Raw genomic sequence first — 24,838 nt, forward strand, 5'->3', positions numbered from 1 at the left:
AGAAAAGTCAGATGTGTTTTAAAATTCTTCTTTGTTTGTTTGTTATAGCAAATTGGCTTTAATCTTGGAGAATCTGTCAACTGAATGATCATGCATGGTTCCAAAGGGACACAGAGAACAAACAGTGTATAAACTGCTATTTTTAGGAAGAGCTGCAAGGCCTCTTCCTAACTGTTTTCTCACCCAACTATGGCTGCAGAGGAGTTAAAGCTGAAAGCACTTTTGTTCTTCATTTTACAATGATTCTTTTTGCCCCTGATATGCAAAGCACCGTAGTATCTACGGGAACAGATTATAATACAGAGAAAGGAAAAAGATAGATGTAAGGGATCAGTGAGTATGAACTTGCTTTTGCTTTGACCTTCCTTAAGTACTCATGTTCTGGCTCACCCTCATTCAGGTACTAGTGTCCATAACTGTGGCTATTTCTACCTGGCAACTTTGAGTTAATGCAAAGAGTCAGTGTAAGCATCAGTGGAGAAGGCAGTTCAGCAAACATTTTTGTTAGGCCATCTTTTGCCCAAACTGTGGGAAATGAAATTGTTTAGTTAGTGTAGTTTCCAACATATTGTGGGGAACCTGGATTTAAAAACAACAAGGGTAAAATAGTCTAGCATTGACTCTTGTGGTATGTTACTTCAGCAAGTGAGGCTATTCCTTACTTCAGGAATCACATCTGAAAAGGTCAGCCAATTTCAGATCAGATGCCCTTCTTAGCATCGAAGTTTGGTAAGTTATGTGCTTTCACTACAGAACCCTTGTTAGCTCATCTGAAAAGTCAACACAGGAAGAAGCAGATGTTGAGAGTAGTTTAACTAAAACCTAAGTTACGCCTAAGAAGAAGTCAAGATTAACAATTAACTTCAGAATTCACTCAGAAAGTGGTGTCATGAGTTACCTTGGAGGAGGGAATCTTTTTTCCTCCACTGTGTGACTGTGTTTTAAAGAAACAGGTGATGACTTTAGGGAACGGTTTTACTTAAAAGAGCTGCCTTTGAAAGGCCGATCAAATGAATGAAATCAAGAGAAACATGTGACTTTTAAAAATGAGATGGCTCAACACCTTCCCTCCCAACTCCCTGCATCCATCACAGGTTTGGTGGCCTCCAATGATGCTACTTATTTTCTCCCATGCATTAAGCAGTGTGGGTAGTTGTTCCCCGTACCTACTTGGACAGACTTACTTTGAACATTGATTACTTTGAAGTTGATGGACCTGTGTTTTGATCTCTTTGCCAAAATCTGTCTTTTTACATAGAAGAATGTAAGGAACCATAGTGTACTAGCTTTAAGTTCAGGAGGCTACCCCTTGACCTTGGCCAGCAACAGTGGCGCATGCCTCAAATCTCACCACTGATTCAGTACAGAACTGCTGGGAAGCAGGAATAACTGGCTTCCTAGGCTGGCTAGATAGTTTAGACCTCTGTTTCTGCAGCAGAAATACTGCCTGTTAAGCTAGTGTTCTGTATGGGGAGACTCGGTAGACCAAAGAGCAGCAAATAGATGAAAGACAGTTCCTGGAGCTTAACTTTTTCCATACTACTGGCAAGTTCAAAGAAATAAAGATCAAGAAAAGTTCACTGCTACTTCTGTTCCCTTTGCTTGAATTAGTTTATCTTTAACATGAGGAGTGGCCAAAATTTATCTTTCAGATTTGTTCAGTGTTCTAAAATATGGAGGATAGTGTTTAATTTGTATTTGACAACAGTTGTTGAGCTCCTGCTGTATGCCGTACACTCTGTTCAGTAACAGAAAAACAAGGAGAAATGATAATGAAGATGCTGCTGCTGATGATATTGTTGAAGTTGATTGTAATAGAAGCTTCCATTTATTGAGCTTGGCCTTGGACTAAGGGCTCTGCACAGGTTTTTTATATTTAGTTCTCCAGTCACACCTCCAAAAAGTATACTTACTTATGATTGAATCCACTTTATAGATAAGAAAAATTATGAGTAACTTGCCGGGTCACAAAGTTCTTAAATGGTAGAGCCAAGATTTGAACTCAGGCAGTTCTGACTCCAAAGCCTGATCTCATATCCATCATGGTTTACCACCTTTTAAATAAAACAGTATTTGCCCTCTAAGAACTTATTCATTTTCATTTCTCATGAGATGATCTTCCCCAGCTTCTCTGGTCTGATTTCTGATTCTCTTATGTAGTGAGAAGGATGGCATTTTTACAAACTGCTCATCATAGCTCACTCCACAGTTTCTTGTGACTAGGGACCAGATTGCAAGTCAGAAGCTTCCTTACATTGATTTTTAAGGCTTAAGGGTATTAGGATATTATTTTAATACCATATTCCTGAAGACAGTTGTTATAGTTGAAAAAGCAATATTGTAGAGCCTAGATAAAACCAAGCCTTCAAGTTTGACCTCTGTAGCCATCCTTCTGTCCTAAACTCCTGCCACCCAAACCCACCACAGAGGGGCCAAAGAAAGTGGTGCTTTGCACTTGTAGGCTTCTTGACTTATTACTAAAAGTTCTGATGGTAATGACATCAGTGCCACATTTATAAAGTATCTATTATGAGCCAGGCACTGAACTAAATGTTTGTTCTATGTAATCTTTATCATAAGCACTATATGGATGAGAATACTGAGGATAGGGGAAGTTGATCGTTTTCTCTGAGTTGCACAATCAGTAGTGCCAGAATTGGAACCCAGGTCTGTCTAACTTTTATGCGCACGATCTTATCAGGACCTCATTCTGGGTTTTATACACACACACCCACACACTGACTATGATTCTGCTGGGAGACCTCACTCTTATACTGAATTCTGTGCTGTGGATGCTACACCCTCTCTTTTTTATTAAATTAACCCTTTTTACATTTTTTTTTTGAGAATACTCTAACATCATCAGAAAATCAAACGGAGGGTTAAGTCACCAGAATTTGAAAAATTTGGTAACATAGTCTGAATATGTTAAATATTGACCTCATCTCAGTTTCACTATTCTGCCTGGTTATAGGATCAAGCACTTAATTTTTTCATTTTTAATTTTTATTAAAAGCATTGTAATATTTATTTACAATTATGCTTTTTGGCTTTCTGGGTATGATTGATTATTTATATAATTTTTTGCATAATTTTATCATTTGGCACTTCTTGATATGCCTATGAACCTAGTATACCCTGTGTTTTGTTTTTTTTTTTTTGCGGTACGCGGGCCTCTCACTGTTGTGGCCTCTCCCGTTGCGGAGCACGGGCTCTGGACATGCAGGCTCAATGGCCATGGCTCACGGGCCCAGCCGCTCCGTGGCATGTGGGATCTTCCCGGACCGGGGCACGAACCCGCGTCCCCTGCATCGGCAAGTGGACTCTCAACCACTGCGCCACCAGGGAAGCCCTACCCTGTGTTTTATATATTTTAATTTCTCCTGTCTTGCTTTATAAAAATGTCTACCTACTATTACTATGTATATTATACTAGTTTAACTTAAAGTAGGATCCTACCTTTTTAAATCACAGTCTTCTTTTCCTTCCTTTGGGAAATTTCTATTGTGATGAATGATTCTATTGTGATGAATTTTTAAGGGTTGACCTCCTAACATGACTCATGAACCAAATCCAATAAAAGGTATCCTCTAACCCAGTAATTCTGTTAAATTTCATCAGAATTTCCAAACTGGAAGATTTTTATTGAGACACTACACTATCATAAAGAAAATGGTGAATTTCATAAGACATTTGTATCACTTTGAAATTGGCTAAAAATCAAATTAATAGCCTCCTTTATATGTACTATTTTCACCAAAGAATAATTTTTTTTAAAACATTATCATATCTAAATCTGTTCTCCTACCCATTCCCCATTCTGAGTTAATGCTGCCTTCTAATTTTATTTTGTGGTTGGTTTGGCAAATAACCTGTCATCATCCGTTCAGAGAGAACAGACCTAGGCACCAAGGCACAAGTTGCCTTCGCTCTGGCATTAGAACTACATTAGAGAAAATACTTAACTAAGCTTAGGTGAGGGGTTGGGCTAAGGTCCAAGATCATCTATGTGATTACTTTCTTTCAAGTCAGAAAAACACTCAAATTAAAAAATAACTACTGCAGGATTTCTAACTAGTTTCCCATGAACTCTATACTTCTTTTTTCCCCTTCCACCTTTCATTTCTTCCCAAGAAATTAGAAGTGAAATGATAAGAAATCTTCATATATTAAGGAAGAATAGAAGTGGCCTTGTCTATAGAAGATATTTTTAAAATTGAGATATAAGTCAAAACTATGGAAGGGTCTTTTTGTTAGTTTCCTGTTGTATTTTTTTGGTAAATTTGTACGGAGGCATCATAGGGAATGGAAACACGCACATTCTTAAAGGAAATAAAGGCACATGTCCCAGCGTAAGTGGCTTGGATGTAATGTGTTCACCTCTTTGTGGTGACTGTTGGGTATTACAGCCCACATGGCTTCCCTGCCACTCACACTGTCCCTCCCACCACCTTCAGCATTCAATATCATTTATTTTTTTCTGAAGTCAAGATCAAATTAATTATGTTAAAATTGTTAGTCTTTTTTAGAAGAAGCATGCAATGTTTTATATAAAGAAGTATATTTATTCCATATACGTTTAACAATTTTTACAGCTAACCAATAACAATTAGAGGCAGTTGTGACCCGTTTTGGAATTTACTGTTTCTCTAGTAGTAGCCAAACGGTCTCAGATACAGAACTGTTTGAGGTGATCACAAGGAAAGGCTGATAGAAACTGTGCTTCAATTTCTTAATACATGTGATAGTTCTTTAAAAATTACTCTAAAGTTATACTGTTTTCTGGCTACAGTAGTCTCCTTTGTGCAGATTTGGTAAGATTGGACTTAATTGATTGTGGTTTTAGTATTTGAGCTTTGAAAACTCCTGAACTTGAATTTCTTTTCAAAATCCAAGCTTGAGAACCCATTTTTTTTTATTGTTGTTCAGATAGAAGACTTCCCAGAAACAGAGTCATCCCTGATTTGCTTGGTTTCCACAGTACTAGAGACATTTCAAAGGTCTAGGAATAGACAAAACTTAGGAACATCATCTTGGAACTTCCCATTGTTAAAACACTTCACATGACTGTTCAAGACTCTTGCTAATTAATGCATGAAATGTATTAATTCCATTTAAAATATTAATTCCATTTTAAAAGATGTGTATTAATCCGTGTGTGTAATTAATTGCTTCCAGATGCTCCATGCTCCTTTCAAGCAGTGTTCTCATTAATTAGTCCTCTTAATATTCCTAAGAGGAAGAAAGGGGACAGTTGTTTGATGTTTACTTAATTGAAAGAGGCATTTATACACCGAGCTGATAGATCATTTGGTGAAAATTATTTAGAGAAAAGTCAACAGACTATTGGGAAAGAAATTTGGTCTCCGGAGTGGGGCAACCCTCTGCCTCTCTTTCTGCTTCACAGTCCATGCAAGCATTTAGTTCACACGGTCATTCCTTTCTTAAAAGAGACTTCTTTTCCCATTAAAAAGTTATTTTTAAGGTCATGCATTCTAATTGTTAAAAAAATGCAAACAAGAATCAAATGAAAATTGAGTCTCCTTCACCCTCCTTTGTTGCTTTCTGGTACAAAGAGTTTAGATGTTTATCAATGATGAGTTAAGCACACTGATCAGTGGTCACTGTATTATTAAGTCCTATCTTTTAGTCTCAGATTTAGCCTTTATTTAAACTATCGCTCTCTCTTACTGTTTTTATTATTATTGTTTTTTAACGTTTCTCCAATTTTCTTCCATCCTAGTTTATTCCCATGCCTGTACTCTATGGCGTCTTCCTGTATATGGGGGTAGCATCTCTTAATGGTGTGCAGGTAAGTTTTCCATAGCAATCTGAGCAGAGTCATATTTTTCTAGTAGTATTAAAAACAGGCCGATAATAGGTCATTGAAGAAAAGTGCTAATCCTTAACTGCTGAGTTTTTAAAATGCATTTATTTCCTACTTTCTCCACCATTCACCTGTGTTTCTGATTTAATTAGTAAAGTTAGCTTGTGTTAACAAATGTTATCATACATACCCATTCTCGAAATAAGCTGTTAGAAGCCATTTGGCTAGGAAAGTGAGAGAGCTATCTCTGACCTTCCTCCCTTCCTTCCTTTGATGGAAATCTAACCTTTCAGTGTGCTCGAGATACTGTTTATCCATTTGCCTTTACCTTATACTAAGAACAGGCTATTCTTATTTGATGTGCTTTTCGCATGGCTGAGATCATTGATCAAAAGTTTTGCACCAATAAAAGAATCAAGTCAATGTGGTTAATGTGCTACTTTTGTCAGAAACTTCAGCTGTCACATCGTGGATAAAACTGGCCCTCTTTTAAAAAAATCATTAGGGGAAACTTTGTAAGGGAGACTTTGTCTTTCAGTTGAGGTTTAATTTAATTGGCACCAGGAAACTGGAAGTACTGCTGCTGCTTTCTGGCACCTTGTTAACTGTAGCCTTATTTAGCACTTAGTGATGTTTTAATGGGAAAAAAACTGCATGTTCTGTGAACATCATAAGAATTTATTTAAACCCCTTCGTAATAGTCCTTGCTTTTATTTATTGAATTTAGATTAATTTGATTTTAGAGTCAGATGGAGCTGGGCAACTGGCCAGACCCTCAAAAAGAGAAAAGGCTATTTTATTTTTCCTTGTTTAGGTCCATTGAGTAGAGTTCTTCACCATTTGGATATTTATTACAAAATACAAGATGGTTTTTCATAGATGGGACTAGACGAATGTGAATGTGGGTTTATTTGTGCCCGTGAAATTTTGGGGAAGTATAAATGTGTAAAAATATTTTTACCTGACGTTTTAAATATTCTTTATTACTTTAAATGGAAAAATATGAAACAAATATGGTCCCCAAATTAATAGTTCTTATTTTTGTTTGGCCTAAATAAGTCAGTCTAGATCAGAAGTTTGATTTTACGTGTTCTAGGTGTGTAATAGATGGTTGGAGCTTAGTACACGTTTATTAAGTTAAATAGAAGGGGAAAAAATCAGCAATTCCATAACAATGGGGGAAAAAAATCCCTTGCTGAAGGGACAGCTAGTGGATTTCTTAAATTCTGCCATGGTGTTGCCCTATCACCTTTTCTCTTTACTTTTCTCTTGACTCTTCTTCTTTTAGACCTTTTTGGCAAGATCTGAGTTAGCAAAAAATTTTATTACTCCAGTCTTTATAAATGGGAATACTTCTACCAGTCAAAAATAGCTCTGGAGGAAGAAAGAAAACTCTTTAGATAGGAAATCACTTCAGAGAAGATTGTGATAGTCTATTTACTTTTACATTTTTCTCTTCCCTCCAGCAAGAAAGTAGAGATATTATTTCAGAGTTCTTATTACATAATTATTCAATTCAACAGCTATTTAGTGAGCATCTTACATCTGAAAGTTCCTATGATAGGTACTTAAGTATCATCCTTATCATCAGCATTGATGTAAACTCAGCGGTTATTCTTTGAAGCACAGCACCTGGCACATAGGTGCTCAGTAGTCATTTTAGTACCTGTTTATACATGACAGTGTAATAGCCTCTCTTAGATCAGGTATCTAGTTGTTGACGCTGTGAAACTCACTGCAATGTTCATGTGGCTTTTCTCTGAAAAGAAATGCTAATTCATTGCTAAATGTATTAGTTAAGTTATGGCATAGATAAATAATGTGGAATTTATGAAAATACCAATGCATTCCCATTTTCAAGTCAGATAGTTCCTTTATATCCTTGAAACATTATTGAAATATATATGACACATAGCATCTCCTCTTCCTTTCAGATAAGACAGCTGCGGCACAGTTAGATACATGAGTTTGATGTCTCCCTTCAGCATATTATTACTAGAATAATAGGCACAAGATCTTCTCTCCTAAGATGCAGACAATACAAGTAGAATGTAGGAGATGAGCATCTTTATTTTATATTTGGCTTTGAAACTTTAGTCTTTGGTGGCCACTTTATCTCATATAGCTGCATAATATTCCTGCAAAGTAATAACATAAATTGGAAGACTCATACTGCGTCTTAACTGTGTTAGACTATATTTCTGCACTCCCTGGCCAGTGTCCTCTAACAAGGACATCGCTTGCCTAAATTGTAGAATATAAATCACTAGTGGTTAGTTAGACAGAAAGAGATGACTTGGTGCTGCAGCTCTTGAAGTAATGTACTTGTCCTCTCTTGCCCTTTCTTCTTCCAGTTCATGGATCGTCTGAAGCTGCTTCTGATGCCCCTGAAGCATCAGCCTGACTTTATCTACCTGCGCCATGTCCCCCTGCGCAGAGTCCACCTGTTCACTTTCCTGCAGGTGCTCTGTCTAGCCCTGCTCTGGATCCTCAAGTCAACTGTGGCTGCTATCATTTTTCCAGTCATGGTAGGGATTGTTTTAATTGAACCTACCCATGAGGTCACACCAATATCATGTGGTTATTGTAATATTGATGACACATGTGTCTTTTATGGAGGCTTCCAGTTTTTCTCTAGCTTTGACCTAATCAGTTTGATTGGTTGTAATTTAAGGTTGCCAGGTCTGTGGTTTATCTAGGCTTGACCTTGGAGTCAGACAGCTGAGTTCAGATACTGGCTCTGGTTCGTGCTGATCAGTGAACTTCCCTGAGCTCCCATCAACTCATCAGTAAAATGAGAGCGGCATCTTTGTTTTCATTCTGAGCATCAATAATGAATATAAAGTATATAGCACAATGCCTGACACATGGTAGACACAAGTGCACATAACGTTAGTTATTTTTAAAATACTGCTGTACATTGGAATTTGTCTAAATAACAGAGTACAGCACATTTCAGGCCAAATAATAGAGCACCAGTTTGGCAACTTATGAGAGATCATCCAGTGAATAGAAGAAATGGAGAGAGAAGCTTAATTTTTTGCAGTTCTTCTCCTTTGTATCCTGCTAAGTTTAAGGATAAGTCTGGGCTCTCTCTCCTTGCCATGTTACGATGAGAAAGAAAGTGAAACAACTAACATTCCACTCTGAATCACAAGTGAAAGAAGGGCAAAAGGAAACAATAACTTTGTATTTGGCTTCATCATTGAATTTGTGTGGGTGAAATAATGCTATGGTGGCTTATTTTTATTTATTTTTCTTTTTAATTAAGACTTTATTTTTTGAATAATCATTGAATTTTTACTGTAGCCTTACATTTGTTGCAAGAAAATGCACATGCATATGCTTGAAACAAGTCACAAAGCCAACCTCAGGTCTGGCTCTGTCTCCCCTGTAGCTTTGGAAATACAACTTTAATATACAAACCATATTTTTTTTTTACAAAAATTTTCTTACTCTTATCCAGAATTATTATTTTATTTTATGTATACTGGTTGATTGTAATTGTTTTTTCCTCCAGGAAAGCAGAAAAAAATGGTGTCAAATATTAACAGTATTTGTGGAATCAGATTTTTACTCTTGATGATCCCTTATGTTCTGCTTTTGAAAAAGAACTCTATTAACTTATTGGAAAACACACTGAGTATGAGAAAAGACTTCCATCTGCCTATTAATATAATCTACCCATGTATTAGTTTTGCTAAAGCCAGGAAAAACAAAGTTAGACCTGGATAAATTTGAAATATATCCAGTAAATCACTTATTGCTTGTGCTAAATAATAATAAAAAATATTTTACCTTTATAAAGTATTTTTCATCTTTCAGAGCTTTTATTTGATCATAAAAGAATCATGTAATATCAATAGGTTAGTTGTTATTAATTTCTCTAAGAGATGAAGAGGCTGGCATAGAGCATAATATGGATAAAGACAACTGTTCATTTGAGGCAGGGCCAGGACTTCTGAGTCCTACTGCATACTAATTTTACCGTTGAGCAAAGACATCTTTAACATACCTTCAAGAGCAATTCATAAAAGCAAAGATACAGAGTTCAAGAATACTGGGGTTAGAGTTAGAAAATTGGGACCCTTTGTATTCTTCCTTTATCTGGCTTTGTGATCTTGGATAACTTACTTATGTCACTAAGCTTTAGTTTCCTCTGCTGTTGGATAGATACTAACATCTACCTTTCAGGTTTGTTGTGGGAATAAATGAGAAAATATTGTCTAAGAGTTTAGCACAGCGTCTGACTCAAGATAAGTATTCAGTTAATGGTGGTGATTGAAGTTGCCCCAGCAGATTAAATAGTCTGTGCAAACTCAAATACCCTCATTATTAATACTTTGAAGATGTCTCAGTGTACTATGCGTTGTACAGATTTTCTTGACTTTCAAAAACCTGTGTAATGTTTTAATTTTGAATAATTAGAAATCATACACAGGCTGTTTTTTCCCTTGAAACTTCCAGTTATTTTATTAAAAATCTGACATGGAAGAAAATGGTTTAAAAAATAATCTTTTCATATGGAAATTCCAAATGAAGGGATCATACAGTACAGTGAGCAAAATACAAAATACAGTGAGTTAAAGTAAGACTTCTATGAACCAACTTTCTCCATAAAGCAGATGTTAATGGTCTACATAATGTAAGTCCATACAAGCAAGATGAGTTCTGTCATACTCTAGACTTGTACAAAATAGGTTTCTACTGACTTTGCTAGGGCAGTATTAATACTCACTCTGACTTCTCTGACATGGGTTCTTTCCTACTTTTTATATTTATTCTTCCAGATCTTGGCACTTGTAGCTGTCAGAAAAGGCATGGACTACCTCTTCTCCCAGCACGACCTCAGCTTCCTCGATGATGTCATTCCAGAAAAGGATAAGAAAAAGAAGGAGGATGAGAAGAAAAAGAAAAAGAAGAAGGGAAGTCTGGACAGTGACAATGATGATGTAAGGAGCTTTCTAAAATTCCGAAGTAAAATTCCAAAGTTAGTTAAACAAATGTGAAAATGGTATTTTTTTAACCCTTGTGTGCGATGTATGACTGAATTTCAAGGATGTTTACCTGGTCATGCTACTTGTCACTTTTCACCTTCCTTTGCCCTTTATTTTGTCTCTTTATTTTTTTTTAAGTATTTTCTGAAGTCTTTCTGTAACTGTGAATACACTGATAATGATATAATGACTTCTAAAAAAACAAAGCCCACCATATATAAAAAACTTCAATCTCTGATCTCATACATAAAAAGGAAGCTTGTTTCATAATGCTATAAAATGTATTGGGTTTATTATTGATAATCCAGGATTTAAATTTGAGATAATAACTCAGTTTTACATAATTTTAAGCCTAATGTGGGCAAATGCTGGTGATCTCACCTCCTGTGATCTGTGTATCTATTTGAGTGGGCTCTCAACCAAAGTTCTCTGCTGTTGTACTTATCCTTGCATTGGGATTTGACATGATTTGAGATCACTTCTCTGTAACCTTTCAATAAAAAGGAACGGAAATTGGAATTTGGGGTCTTTCTACATAATTGTAGCAGTCAGTGTCATAATTTAGGTGATCCTCTTGCAATCACATAACTAAGTTGAGAAATAAAATGTCCACTTTTTAGGAAGCCATTTCACAGAAATCTTGGTGTCTCAGTAGGGGTCTGTGATCAGTGCTAAGAGAAAATCTGGGATTTGCTTTTCTTTAACACACACACACACACACACACACACACACACACAAACACCCCAATAGCTTATCTCAGTAGCCTTTTGAAAGGACAGCCAAAATGACACCTTCTATATGAAGATTTGTAGGTTTGTTCTAGATTTTACACAGTACAGTGTCCCCATTCTAGTGGAATCCCCAGTATCTCATTCTAACATGAGAGTCTAGTTAATTTTTGGTGTCTGCTGTGTACTTGATCATTTTGATGGATCAGGCATACTTTGTTCTTAATTGCTAAAGCAGCTCTTTATAGTATATTTTTGTTCCTATTTTACAGACGGGGAAATTTAGACTGAGAAATGTTAAGTCATTTTTCTAAGTGTACACATATTGGCAAAGGCAAAACTCTCATCCAGGCCTGTCTGGTTATTTTCGATTGGTCAGGCTGTCTGATTGAATTATTTTTGGAGAACTTGGAAACAGTACAGTGAAGGAAGGCAACAGACAAAATTGGATTTCAGATAAATTGATCCAATAAGAAAAGGCTAAATATATGAGGCACATTTAGCTAAAGAGAAAAAGAGTCTGAGGGAGCTTTTGTGACTGTCACCGTCCATCTTCAATGAGAACATGTATATAGATTTTCTGTTTCCAATGATGACAGAAAAAGAGAGAATGTGCTTAAACTGCAGAACAGATTAAGATGCAGTATTAAAAAGAACGATGCGTTTACACATTGAATAGAAATCAAAATTTGAAATAAATTTCTAGGCTACTCTAGACCAAAAAAAAAAAAAAAAAAAAAACCTGCCTCGAAAACTTGGAAAAATAAAAAAGTTTTTTTTTTTTTTTTTTTTTTTTTTTTGCGGTACGCGGGCCTCTCACTGTTGTGGCCTCTCCCGTTGCGGAGCACAGGCTCCGGATGCGCAGGCTCAGCGGCCATGGCTCACGGGCCCAGCCGCTCCGCGGCACGTGGGATCTTCCCGGACCAGGGCATGAACCCGTGTCCCCTGCATTGGCAGGCGGACTCTCAACCACTGTGCCACCAGGGAAGCCCAAAGCAGTATTTCATCTTGAATTTTCAAAACAAGTACCTCAGTTTATGTACATGGACATCAAACTTAAAATTCATTATACATTACAAATGTATGAAATAATATTATAGAATCCTCTTCTCTAATGGCTTTTAAGAAAAAAATAGTAATAAAATATCCACTTTTAAGAAGGTTTTAAATTTAGTGCTCTCTAGTGTCAGAAGTTGGATCAAATGAGCTCCTGAGAAGGTCTTCTAAATCTTAGATTTGATTTTCAACAAATCATATTTTATTTAAATAATGCTATTCTTATATTATTAATAATATTTATCATTTTGAATCCATATCTCCAACAGATTTCTTGAAGATAATGTGTGATACCTGTTTTTTTCTTTTCCTCTTTCTCTTCTTCCCCCAACCCCACCAAAACAAACAAACAAACAAGCTTATATATTTATCCTAGACAGTGAATCCAGCCAGAGTGTATCTGTGTAATACGTTCTGTGTGTTGAGGCCATTATTTGGGGTTCTCCATTTGAAATGTAGCTGTTGTGATGTTCACCTGGTCATTGTGTGGTGTGGGAATCCATGGATGTAGGGAGCCACACAAGGGCATGGGAGTTCCAACTCTAATATATGTGAGCAGAATTAGTGAAAAATATGGCTTGCCAATATTTTGAGCTGCTCAGTCATTTTTGAACCCACCCAGTAGGCTATGATTAAGGGTTGGCTGCCAACCTGTTCATCTATAAATGCTATTATTGGGGGAAACTTTGAAATACTGTAATAAAACTTGTCCTTGACATTCTTACAAAGGTAGGGGCACATGGCATCTTCATTTTTTTTCAAGTGAAGTGCAATATTTTAATCTTTGAAAAGAATATTGTGGCTCATTACCCTCTTTAGATTCATCATAAAGAAATTTTCAATGTGCGTAGTAGCTTTATGTTAAGATTCACTTTTTTCTTACTTCCTTTCACCCCTAGTTCCTATTTTTTCCCTTTCAGCTAAAGGTCATCATCTCCTTGGTACTTTCAGTTAAGAGATGAATTCCATCTTTTGAGTCTAGGCATAGACATAGATTCAATATAATGAATTCTAAAAACAGTAAAGTGATAATCCTGTGGAAATACGTTACAGTTTTGGCTTAGGTGGTCTCTAATTTAAGAAGCTTCATGATTAGCTGCCTGGTTTTATCATTTTATTTTGCCTATGATTCTTCTCTGCCTACCTGGCCATCATAGGCACCTTCCTTTTGACATGTTTTGCTAAGTTTCCAAATATATTTGATGTGAGCAAATTGAGATGAGCCTTAAACTACAAAATAGTTCTGATGGAATATTAGAGTAAGGGAGATGGTTTATTTTCAAGTCTATGTAAATGACCCCTTGTGAGTGGATATTAGAAAATGTCTTCTTACCTGTCTTGGAAGGAAAGATAAGTCATCATATTCCTGGAGGTGGAATCAGAAAGCATAAATGAAACAAAAATTTCAAGACCATATTATAGTTTAGGAAGTCTCCTAAATTACAGTCTTTCACGTTTGAGATTATTTCCTTCACACACACACACAACTAACCCATAAATATTTGATTGCAAATCCAGCGTATGGAAAGCTTTACAATTGTTTAATTTGTAGTGATCTCAATTTGGTGTGGTTCTAGTTTTAATTGACTTAATCTCCTTAACTCAGAAGAGAAGAAAACAAATGTGAGGGGAAGATGCCATAAAATTTGAAAAGTCAGCAAAGGAGAAGCGATTATATCTAAGGCTGTTCTCCTTAGTACAATGTAAATGACAATATGGTAGGTTTAATCAGTACTGGGAGGTAGGGAGGTCTGTATAGTAAACGCTTTCTAAAAACTGTTATAAATTTCTTTCACAGTCTGACTGCCCATACTCAGAAAAAGTTCCAAGTATTAAAATTCCAATGGACATCATGGAACAGCAACCTTTCCTAAGTGATAGCAAACCTTCCGACAGTGAGTAGAACTAACCTCTTGCATGCCAGCTTGAATATGATTTGCACTTACAGAGAAAAAACTTTAGGACTGTCATCTTCATTAACTTTTCCTCTGTTTTCTTTCTTTTTTTTTTTCTATGTGAAGATTTACATTGATTATTATGAAACTTCGTTTTTACATTCCTTGACCTTCACTCCTTACCTTTTTCTTTTATCCATAACCATTTAAGGTTTTATTTGGTCATCTTTTCCCTGATCTAAGTTATCGCCGTTTCCTTTGAATTGCTAAATTCATAACCATGTTTTTAATTGATTTCCCTTTTTTCTGCTGGTATGTAGAATGGCAGCTTCTAGTACTACATCACTGTCTGTTACTGTTTGTCTTCCTTAGGCTTCCACCAATGACCAAATCAGCTCAAAAGAGAAATTGCATAATGGATCTCTCAAAGATCAATGAATCAATTGTTAATACTGAGAATTTGGAATAATTGTTATTTTCAATTAAATTGGCAATCATAAAATATTAACAACCACTCTTTGGGTATAGCTTATAAGATATTTGCATTTTCTTCCTAATTTCTTCATTCCCTTTCTGCTGTTTCAAAATTATATTTGTAACTGCGCTGGTCTTTCTGGGGTAGTAGCCTGGTGGCTAAAGTATAATGGTTTTTGACCTGTCATCTTTGCTTTTGTAATTGAGTTAACAGGCCATTTGAAAAGGGTAAAAACCTCTGTGGTAACATTAGTGAATATCTCAAGCTTTACCAATAGCAAGCAGCGAGTGCCTCCAGACTACTTTACTTTGAGTTCTTATTTGAAGAAAACATTCTTTTAGATCCACATGCACTTCAAAGTATACTGATTTGTTACAGGAAAAGACAGTTGAAGTACTTTTATTTCTGTTTGATAGTGCTACTTCAACTTCAATAAGAAGTTACCAAGAAAAGTTTGAAATGAATGACTATTTCTGAAAAAATGGGTATTTTAGTTATCTATTAGTGTGTAACAAGTTACCGCAAAACTCAGCAGCTTAAAACAACAAACCTGTATCTCCTCCCACAGTTCCTGATGTTCAGGAATTTAGGAGCTGCTGATTTGGGTTGATTCTGGCTCAAGGGCTCTCGTGAGATTGCAGTCAAGCTCTTAGCTGGAGCTGAGTCTGAAAGACTGACTGAAACTGGGGATCTGCTTCCCAGCTCAAGCACAAGGCAGTTGGCAGGAGATTTTAGTTCCTTGGCTCATGGGCATCTGTTAGGGCTGCCCATGACATGGCTGCTAGTGATAACAGAGAAGAAACCAAGACAGAAACTGCAGTCTTTTATAATCAGATCTCAGGAGTCATATACCATCTCCTCTGCCATATTCTATTGGTCACACAAACCAACCCTGGTACAGTGTGAGGAGAAATTATATAAGGACATGAATACCAGAAGGCAGGGTGCATTGGGGGCCATCTTGGAGGCTGGTTTAAAGAAAAGAGAATTAAGGCAATCTCACCTTTGGTGTCCAGTCTGTAGCCTGTAACTTGTGATGAGGCTACTTTCTTCTCAATCCTATCAACAGGCTTTAGTTGAATATTTTCTTTGTAAGTTCAAGCTCCCCAAACCATTGTCTGGTTTCATTTTTCATTTCTAGAGCATTAAATAGCAAAAAGAGACTATGAAAGGATGTCTTCTGTTGGCATCATAACCTAGCACAGCTCTTCTAAGTACAATTTAAAGGCTGCTTAAAAAAAAAATCATCAGCTAGAATTTGAGGCTCCTGGAAAAAGTCTGTGGCAAGTTGGTTATTTAGTACTAGTTGTTCTTCATTTTCTCAAAAACGCTTTAAAAGGATACGTTGAAAGTAGTGGATATGATATTAGAAATTTACTTAAGCAGAATACCGATGATCATTCTAAAATCTTTTCCAGTATCATATTAATCCATGAAAGAACAAAATTGCTAGTAGAGTTGCAGTATAAGTAAGTTTCTCAAAATCTTCTTTTTTTTACCTGCATGAATAACAGCAGGACAAAATTATGAATGCTAAAGATGGCAGGAAATCCAAGGACAAGGCTTAGACATTAAGTAGGCGCTATCACCCTCTAGAAATGATTTACCCTGCCCCCTCGCTGCAAAGAACAACATTGGCCCATTCTAGAAAACCTAGAATAAAAGAGACTGAGTGATTTTGACTTCATCACACTACTTAGATTCTTAGCTTGATACTGTGTTTATTGAAATCATCTAAACTTGTCTTTCTTACTCTTTCCAGTTGTGAAAGATGCATCCATTTTTGTGAAGATTGAAAAATTTTTCATTCTAATGTTATACTTTACCAATTACTATTATTTATGATTTGAAAAATTTTTTTTCTTTTTTAGGGGAAAAATCACCAACATTCCTTGAACGCCACACATCATGCTGATAAAATTCCTTTTCTTCAGTCACTCGGTATACCAAGGTAAAGGACAGCCCAGTATTTTATGTTATTCTGTGGGATGATCGCCCCACAGAAATAGAACCAATGGCGGGTTATCGGCAGAACGCCCCGTTCTCCATCCTCTACAATTTCTCTTAAATAAATTATCTAGTCACCAGACCTCATCCCAGCTTTTACTTGTAGAAAACATTCTAAGAGGCCTACTCGACTTACTCTTAGAAATAATGGAATCTTTCAGTATCATTAAGGTAAAGCCCAGGATCAGTGTTAGCTCTTGTCATATCAGCATCATCTCTGTTTTAAGGGTAGCTGGCATTTCCTGGTGCCTCTTCTCCAATAGTTTTCTTCCCTCTTAACACAACTCTAGAGATTTCAGATCCTCCTTGATTTTCAAAATCGTGAAATCTCTGAATATTTTCCTCATGTCAGTCTTTTTGTCCTTCAACTTCTGACAGTGTCACCCACCTGGAAGTCCTCTTCCTTGATTGTTTTTTTTTCTAACCTAGGTGTGAGAGCTTATGAAATTTTTACTTGAATTTCTTAACTCTATTTGGTAACTTCATCCCATTTAAAAAATGTTTGTTTTTAATACAGAAAGAGGAAGTAAGTATTTAAAGAGAACAAAGAAGAACCCATTTGACTTCTGTACAATGCATAAACATTTGACAGACGGTAAAGGAATTCTGAGTTACTTACTTTTTTTTTTTTCTTTTTTCTTTTTCTCTAGTCCTTCTAGAACTCCAGTAAAAGTTGTGCCTCAAATTAGAATAGAACTTGAGCCTGAAGACAATGATTATTTCTGGAGGAGCAAGGGAACAGAAACTATATTGTAACCTGTTTGTCTTTCTTACAACTGACAGTTTTTGTTGTTTATGTTCTTGTTTTTTGTCTAATTGTTTATTTTTTAATTTTTGTTTTGTTTTGGTCACTGGCCAAACAATACAGTGCTCTCTCTGCTTCTCTCTTGCATAGGTAAAATCAAGACAGTAGTGCACCGTTCCTTAAAAACAACATCTGAAGAATCCCCTATTTGTTCTTATACTTTCAAATGTGTCCTCTGACAGCCAGATTCCTCTGTCACTCAAGACACACACAGACCCTGTCCTTTTCCTTTATTAAGCAGAGGGCAAAAGTATTAAGGATTTTATAACACCTTTTATTAAAATATTGAAGGAACTTCCCCCTTGAGCTTTGGAGCTGTGCTTACTGGCTTGTCCCTCTGTCTGGCTGAACAAACCTTGACCTCCAGACAGTCCCTTCTCGCTTATAGCACTCTCCAGGACTGGAAAAAGTGCTGCTATTCTAACTTGCTCTTGCTTATAAACACTAATCTCTTAAGTTATCAAAAGAAGAAAAACTAAAGGTACTTTACTCCCACTAGAGAAACTATTGCCATCATTGTAGCAAATGCTGGAATGTCCGTTTTTTCCTATGCAACTTTTTTTAACCCTTTAATGAACTTATCTGTTGAGTACATTGAAGACTATTTTTCTTCCTAGATTTTGTTGTTTAAATTATGGGGCCTAACCTGCAACTTATTTTTTGTCAATTTTTTAAACTTTTTTTTAATTACTGTAAAGAAAATGAATTTTTTCCTGCAGCAGGAAACATAGTTTTGAGTAGTTCTACCTCTTATTTGTAGCTGCCAGGCTTTCTGTAAAAATTGTATTGTATATAATGTGATTTTTACATAAACATACACACACACACATACACAGATACACCACCTCTAGGGTATGCCAGAGGGCTAGATCGGATTAAAAACACCATGTTTCTAAGCATCCATTTTTCCCTTTCTTTAAGAGAAATTTAACTGTTCTATGAAGGAGATTGGGGGAGGAGGGAGACGCTCCTTTGTAATGGGAATAACTGATGTTTTGATAATAGTAGTATCCGGGCAAAGATGCTGATTGTATTACCATTTTGATGTCCTATGCAGTATTGTTAGACATTTTTTTCATTTTGAAAACATTTGTGTGTTTGTGTATGTACTCTGTGTGTGGCTGGTACACATATGTGCAAGGGTAGAAAGAGACAGAGTGATGGTAGGTGAAGGGCAAAGTTATCTAGCCTCTCATGTCAGTTTTTGTAAAACCCAAACCACATATGAAAAATCCACCAGAGGTCCAGGAGACTTACTGTTATGCAGATGAGGGTAAATATACTTTATTACCCAGACGGCAGTCACCATCACTGATACAATAGCCCTTATTTACAATACAAAATGCATAGGACTGTGATAGACCATTTTTACATTTATAAAGTGTCTATGAGAATGCAGTTGGATCGCAGAGGTATATATATATATATATATATATATACATTTTAACAATACACTTGTCTTTAAGATTGAAAGGCAATTATTCTTTGTGATTGAGGCATATAGAATATACATGTCTATATACGTGTGTGTATGTGTATTTCAAAGTACCATATTGAAAGTTAGAAAAAAGAAAATTAGATCTTTAACCAAATTTAGCATGTTATCTAAATGTAGTGTTTTAATAGGCTGCATTATGTATTATGAATCTGCATTAAAAACAGCGTTTTAAATGTTGAATCCATCATTTTGGATTCCTATAACTATATTTGTGATATATGCTGACTACGGTCGTTGGAGGAGTACTAGAAGCAGAACGAAACCACTTATTTTGGTTTCATAATATGCACATATTGACTCCCACTCATTCTTATATTAATTAAATTACAATTCTGTCCTGTTGAAATTTTGATTATAAAAATTGTATTGTTCTAAATTAACTGTTACTTTTATATCTGATAATCTTAAAACTTCAAATTTTATACAAATTAGACACAAATGACCTACAATTTTTTTCATTAAAATGAAGGTGGCAAAGTGAATGTTATTTGTTAAAACCTCACATGCCAAATTTTGGCATCATGTTTGTATTTAGAGCCATCCTTAAAATGATTACTCTGTATTATCTAGTTTTTCATTACCTTAATATAAAACTATATGAAGTTTTTCTCTTTGTTTCTCCTGAGCATCAATAAAATGTTTAAAAGCCATGCATATTAAATTTAGCCTAACCTAGGATCTTGTTAAATTAAAGACACTTTTGTTCACTTTTATAAAAGCTCTAAATAGAATAATTTATTTTTCTGATCATGAATCAAGTATTTGAGGATTCATGCCCCTCTCTTTCCCTTTCAAAGAACTCCTGAAGCAACTTAACTCAGTATTTCAGCCTTTGAGTATATCTAAAAGCTACCTGCACCTTCATTTATGATCCATATTCTGTGACAGAAGGTCAATACTCATGATATGAATGCGGAGTGGCACTTTGTATTTGCTTAAAGGAACAGTTAGTATCAAACCTTTTCAATATTTTGGAACCCAGAGAAGTATTTTAAAAATCATTTACTTTCAGAGGAACACAGATAGTTACCAAACAAACAAACAAACCCTGAGGTCCACACAGAGCCACCGAATTATCTGTATTTTAACTGAATTTACACACTATAAAGAACTAACCAGATTTTTGGTGGTTTTGTTTCTCTGTAAACTGGACACACCGAATACAACAGTAAATTTTTTACCAAGTGTCTCTTCCTGATGTAAATACAAAGAGAAGAGATTCAAGTTGTTAGAAGTAAAGCAGTAAGTGTAGTTGTTAACTAGAAGTCCTGTGGTAGTACAGACTTAACCATTGGAAGGAAAGCATCACCAGGTCAAGAGTCTGCTTTATCCGAGCAGAAAGGCCCATGGTTTTGCATTTGAAAGAAAATCTTTTGGAGATACTGTTTTCCTTGAACAACGTCACTCTACTATGTAAAACAGTGACCAACTTGGAATCCTAATCATTTTGTGTTCCATACTGGGAACTGGAATCATTTTGTGGTCCAGGCAGGCAGTGGAGTGGGGTTGGGGGATGGAGGAAGTCAGAGACATAGGGAAACAAACCTTTAATAGGGGGAAAGAGAAACAATTGTCTGCCGCCAGAAATTCAGTTGGTATGTATTTTTATGCACATGCAACCAACACACACAGAGTAAATCTTTTATCAGCTATATATTGGTGTTTAATACAGAGAACGATTGTCTTCCAAGTTTTTGCTTCTTTTTTTTAAACTGTGTTAAGTACTTGAAATGTATTGACTGCTGACTATCTTTAAAAAACAAAAACAAAACGATTTGAGTTGTATTACAGAGGTTGACATTGTTCAGGGGATGGGACAAAGCTTTCTTCAACCCTTTTCATACCACTTAATGATTTTGGTGCAGGAACTTGAGATTTTCTTATTTATTCCATGAGATTTCACATCCCCTCTTCACAGCATGAGCATGAAGCCCAGTGGCACCAAGTGGCTGAATACAGTCAAATGATATTTTGCTTGGGCCTTGGGAGCTTTTAGATGATGATTTCATCAAGCTTCATTGCAGCCTGAAATAAAAAAGCTTTGTGGTATATGCTAACCAGTCAAGTTGCGTTTTGACCAGGAATTTGGATATGTTCTGTTTTTTGGCTCATTTCTTTGTGCTCTATGGGTACATACAAAAATCCTGAATTCTGTTTCTTAGGCAGATATTGCAACTCAGGGCTAAAGTCATCCAGTGAAATTTTTAGAGCCATAAGTAACTTTGTCCCAGTCCTACAATGTGAAGAGAATGAATAGTTGCCTCTTTTTAGCCATTTTTATGGCTGGTACATATCTGTACACATTACTTTTCAGAATCAATACGCACTTTCAGATACTCTTATTTTTATTCTCTTAAGTCTTTATTAACTTTGGAGAAGTGATGCATCTTTTTATTTTAAGTGAAGTAGATCAACATGGTGGAACAAAATGATAAAGTACAGAACATTTCAATATATTACTAATAATTTTTTTCCAATATAAAACCTAAAATTCCTATAACATTATAGTATTTTACAGTTTTATGAAGCTTTCTATTGTGACTTTTATGGAATTAAGAGATGAAGAAGATGAGATATTTTAGCATTTATATTTTTCAAAATTAAATGTATACTTAAAATAAAGTAACTTTATGCATTTATGAGTGTCAAGTGCTTCTGTTCAACTCTTCAAATAATTATTAAGCGCCTGTTATTTTATGTCTTTGGGTGCTGGTGGGAATACAAATATAAGTCCAAGTCCCTACCTCTGATTGCTTTTCATCACGCTAGGCAGGAGGATAAAATAGATGTTCAAATTATGTAAAATAAGAAATTGTAAGAATAGCTATTCAAGTCTTAACGAAGTACTATCATGCAAGGGTTCAAAGCAAGAAAAAGTATGTCCACTAAGATCAACGAAATGGTTTACTGAGAAGATGGTATTGTTATTCTTCTTTTATAAAGTTAGTGAAATAGAAAATGCCATTTTTCTTGACTCTTTATATGATACTGATGTAGTTCATCAATTCTCAAAGCAATAGAACTAAATATAAGCACTTATTTAAAATTACTCAAATTACAATCCTGGAATGGTGCTCCACAAAAGGTACATAACACAGACTCCCCAGGGTTCCATGTAATATTTACAACCCTCTAGGAAATTTCAGTTCAGTCTTAATTTATAATCAGAGAATGCTGGTGGAGTGGAGGGGGGAGGGTCGGGGGAGCAAATAGGAGGGAGGAAAAAGAACCATTGGTAAGCAGTAAATAGCATCTGCGTGTGGATAACTACCAAATCTGCGCTTTCAGCCCAGATTGCTCTCCTGAGCTTCTCACTTATATACGCAACTGATTTTGGAATATTTGTCTTTAAATAACACGTGTTAACATACCCCAATTGAACCATCCACCTATTTCACCAGAACTTACTCTTTCTTGTTCTCTGTGTCAACAGGTGGTGCCATCAGCCAGATAGCTGCTCAAGCCAGAGGCCTAAATGTCATCCGTAATTCCTGCCTCTTCCTCATTTCATTCATTCAGTGAATCACTATTTCTGTTTTATCTCCTTAGTAGATCTAAATAATTAACTTTTTATAAATATCTTCATGGCCACTACATTAGTTTAGACTCCATCATCTGTTACTTGGATTAGTGAACTAGCCTCCCACTGGTGCCTCTTCCTCTAGGTTTGCCTGTTGGAAATATATACTCCCTGTCTTGCTTCCAGGATCATTTTATTTTAATGTAAAACTGCCGTTTGTGCGTATTAGTGAACTAAGACTTCTCCTCTCTAAAATGCCATTAAAGTGATTGTAAAGGAATAAAAATATATATATACGGAAGGTAGCACAGGTAGACCAGAAACTCCCACAAAATTCTAATGATGAAAGGTAAATGCAAGTTTGGATGCTGAAGCAGAGCGTAGGAAGCTGCAGCCTAGAACACGTGTGAAGCAGCCTGCACTAAGGTCATAGATGGACAGCCAGGAGAATCTCAGCAAGGCTCAGACTCAGATGTTGCAGGTAGGACCAAGGATGGGAATGGGAAGTGGAGGGCTGAGAATGGATATTAACAGGTTGTGTGTGTGTGTGTGTGTGTGTGTGTGTGTGTATATATATATATATACACACATCCCCTTTCCCGCCTCTGCTTGCTAATAAGCCTAATACCAAGCTCTTATCTTTAAGTTGAAAAAAAAATCAGAGGGTTTTTCTCTAAGATAACAGAACAAATTGCCTTGGGAAAAATTGGGAGCTCCTGTTAAAAAACTCTCCTCATCTGACATTAATGAATAATTATCTTTCTGTACACTCAGGCAAGGCCTGAGAGTCAACAAGACTCACCCACAGACATAAAGCACCCTGTAGATATGTGTAGACAATAAGAATCACAATATGTTTGATGAAATCCTTTAAGCGTTACTGAGAAAGACTGAGATTAGTAGAAAAGATCAAGCCTATGAAAACAAGCATTTCAAAGACTGGGAGATAACTTGAGAAAAATCATTGTAATTTGTTTTACATTTGAGAAAACACCTGTACAAAATGTGAACAGGATCATTTAAAATAGAATAATCAAAGAATGAAAGGTAACACTTGGAAATTTAAAATACCATTCCAAATCTTAAAAGAATTAAAGAATAGTTGGAAGATAAAGCTTGTGAGATATTTCAAAATATAGAATCAAAAATAAAAGAAAAATAGTCAAAAAAATGTATAGGGTACCAATGTATAGTAAAGAAAATTTCTCAGAAATGAAGGTTGTTACATATCTTCATATACAAATCTGAACAACTCTGAACAAATAATTTAAAATATATGTGCATAGCACTGTTGGCTTTCAGATTACCAAGAATAAAAATTTCAGAACACAAGAATAAAAGAATATCTTTAAATTGTCCAGAAAAAGAGGCCACATACAGAGAAATAAAAACCAAGGTTCTTTTCAACAGCAATTTTGCTTTTCAACAGCAAAATTGGAGGCTAGAAGACATTAGTGCAATGTTTTTTAAAAACTCTGGAGGAAAATAATTTTAAACCGAAAATTTTTGACCCAACTAGCCCATCAATCAAGTGTAAGGCAGAATAAAATATTTAGAAATCAACAAATTCCAAACAGTTTATCTTCTGTTCACCTGCTTCTAGAAAATTACTTAAGAAGGTACCTCGCTGTGAGGGATTTAACTGAGACAAAGAGTCAAGGTCACAAAAAGCAATTGATCCAACCTTACTGAATAGTCAAGTCACAGAATAACAGATCTACATCAGGCCTAGAGACCAATCAAAACTAATGAGAGAGGACAGAGGGCTTTGGGAGAGAACATTAAAAAACTACTCCATGGAATGGTTAAAATGACTGGAAACTTGGAAAACTTGAGTGTAAGATAAAGGCCTTGAAAAAAAAAAAGGGCAATTAGAAAGTTCTGGAAAGAGAAAAGTTGCACAAGAAAGTCATGGTCTAAAAATTAAGAAACCAGTCCCAATTGGAATAGAAGTTAGAAGACATCAAGGAAAAGAATACACTAGATTCTTAGAGTAAGAATCTGGACGATATTGGGGATATGGTGAAGA

At 35.8% G+C, this 24,838-nt stretch overlaps 1 protein-coding gene across 5 annotated transcripts in view; it reads left to right on the plus strand.

Annotated features, from left to right (window-relative positions):
• The window catches only part of SLC4A4 (solute carrier family 4 member 4), a 295,337-nt gene extending 272,374 nt beyond the window's left edge, over window positions 1-22,963 (plus strand). For 3 of the 5 annotated variants that reach the window (XM_024754101.1, XM_024754104.1, XM_024754103.1), the window contains 6 exons: window positions 5,744-5,812; window positions 8,182-8,355; window positions 10,618-10,779; window positions 14,408-14,504; window positions 16,851-16,930; window positions 17,637-21,926. In XM_024754101.1, the coding sequence (XP_024609869.1) occupies window positions 5,744-5,812; window positions 8,182-8,355; window positions 10,618-10,779; window positions 14,408-14,504; window positions 16,851-16,894 (546 nt within the window). In that variant the 3' untranslated portion in view covers window positions 16,895-16,930; window positions 17,637-21,926. Of the gene's footprint in view, window positions 1-5,743; window positions 5,813-8,181; window positions 8,356-10,617; window positions 10,780-14,407; window positions 14,505-16,850; window positions 16,931-17,636; window positions 21,927-22,722 lie in introns of those variants that run through there. The other 2 variants (XM_024754102.1, XM_024754105.1) reach the window with 2 other exon arrangements.
• Window positions 22,964-24,838: the final 1,875 nt, after the last annotated feature.

Source organism: Neophocaena asiaeorientalis, unplaced genomic scaffold (assembly GCF_003031525.2).
Source record: "Neophocaena asiaeorientalis asiaeorientalis breed wild unplaced genomic scaffold, Neophocaena_asiaeorientalis_V1.1 scaffold148, whole genome shotgun sequence".
NCBI classification, from domain to species: Eukaryota; Metazoa; Chordata; class Mammalia; order Artiodactyla; family Phocoenidae; genus Neophocaena; species Neophocaena asiaeorientalis.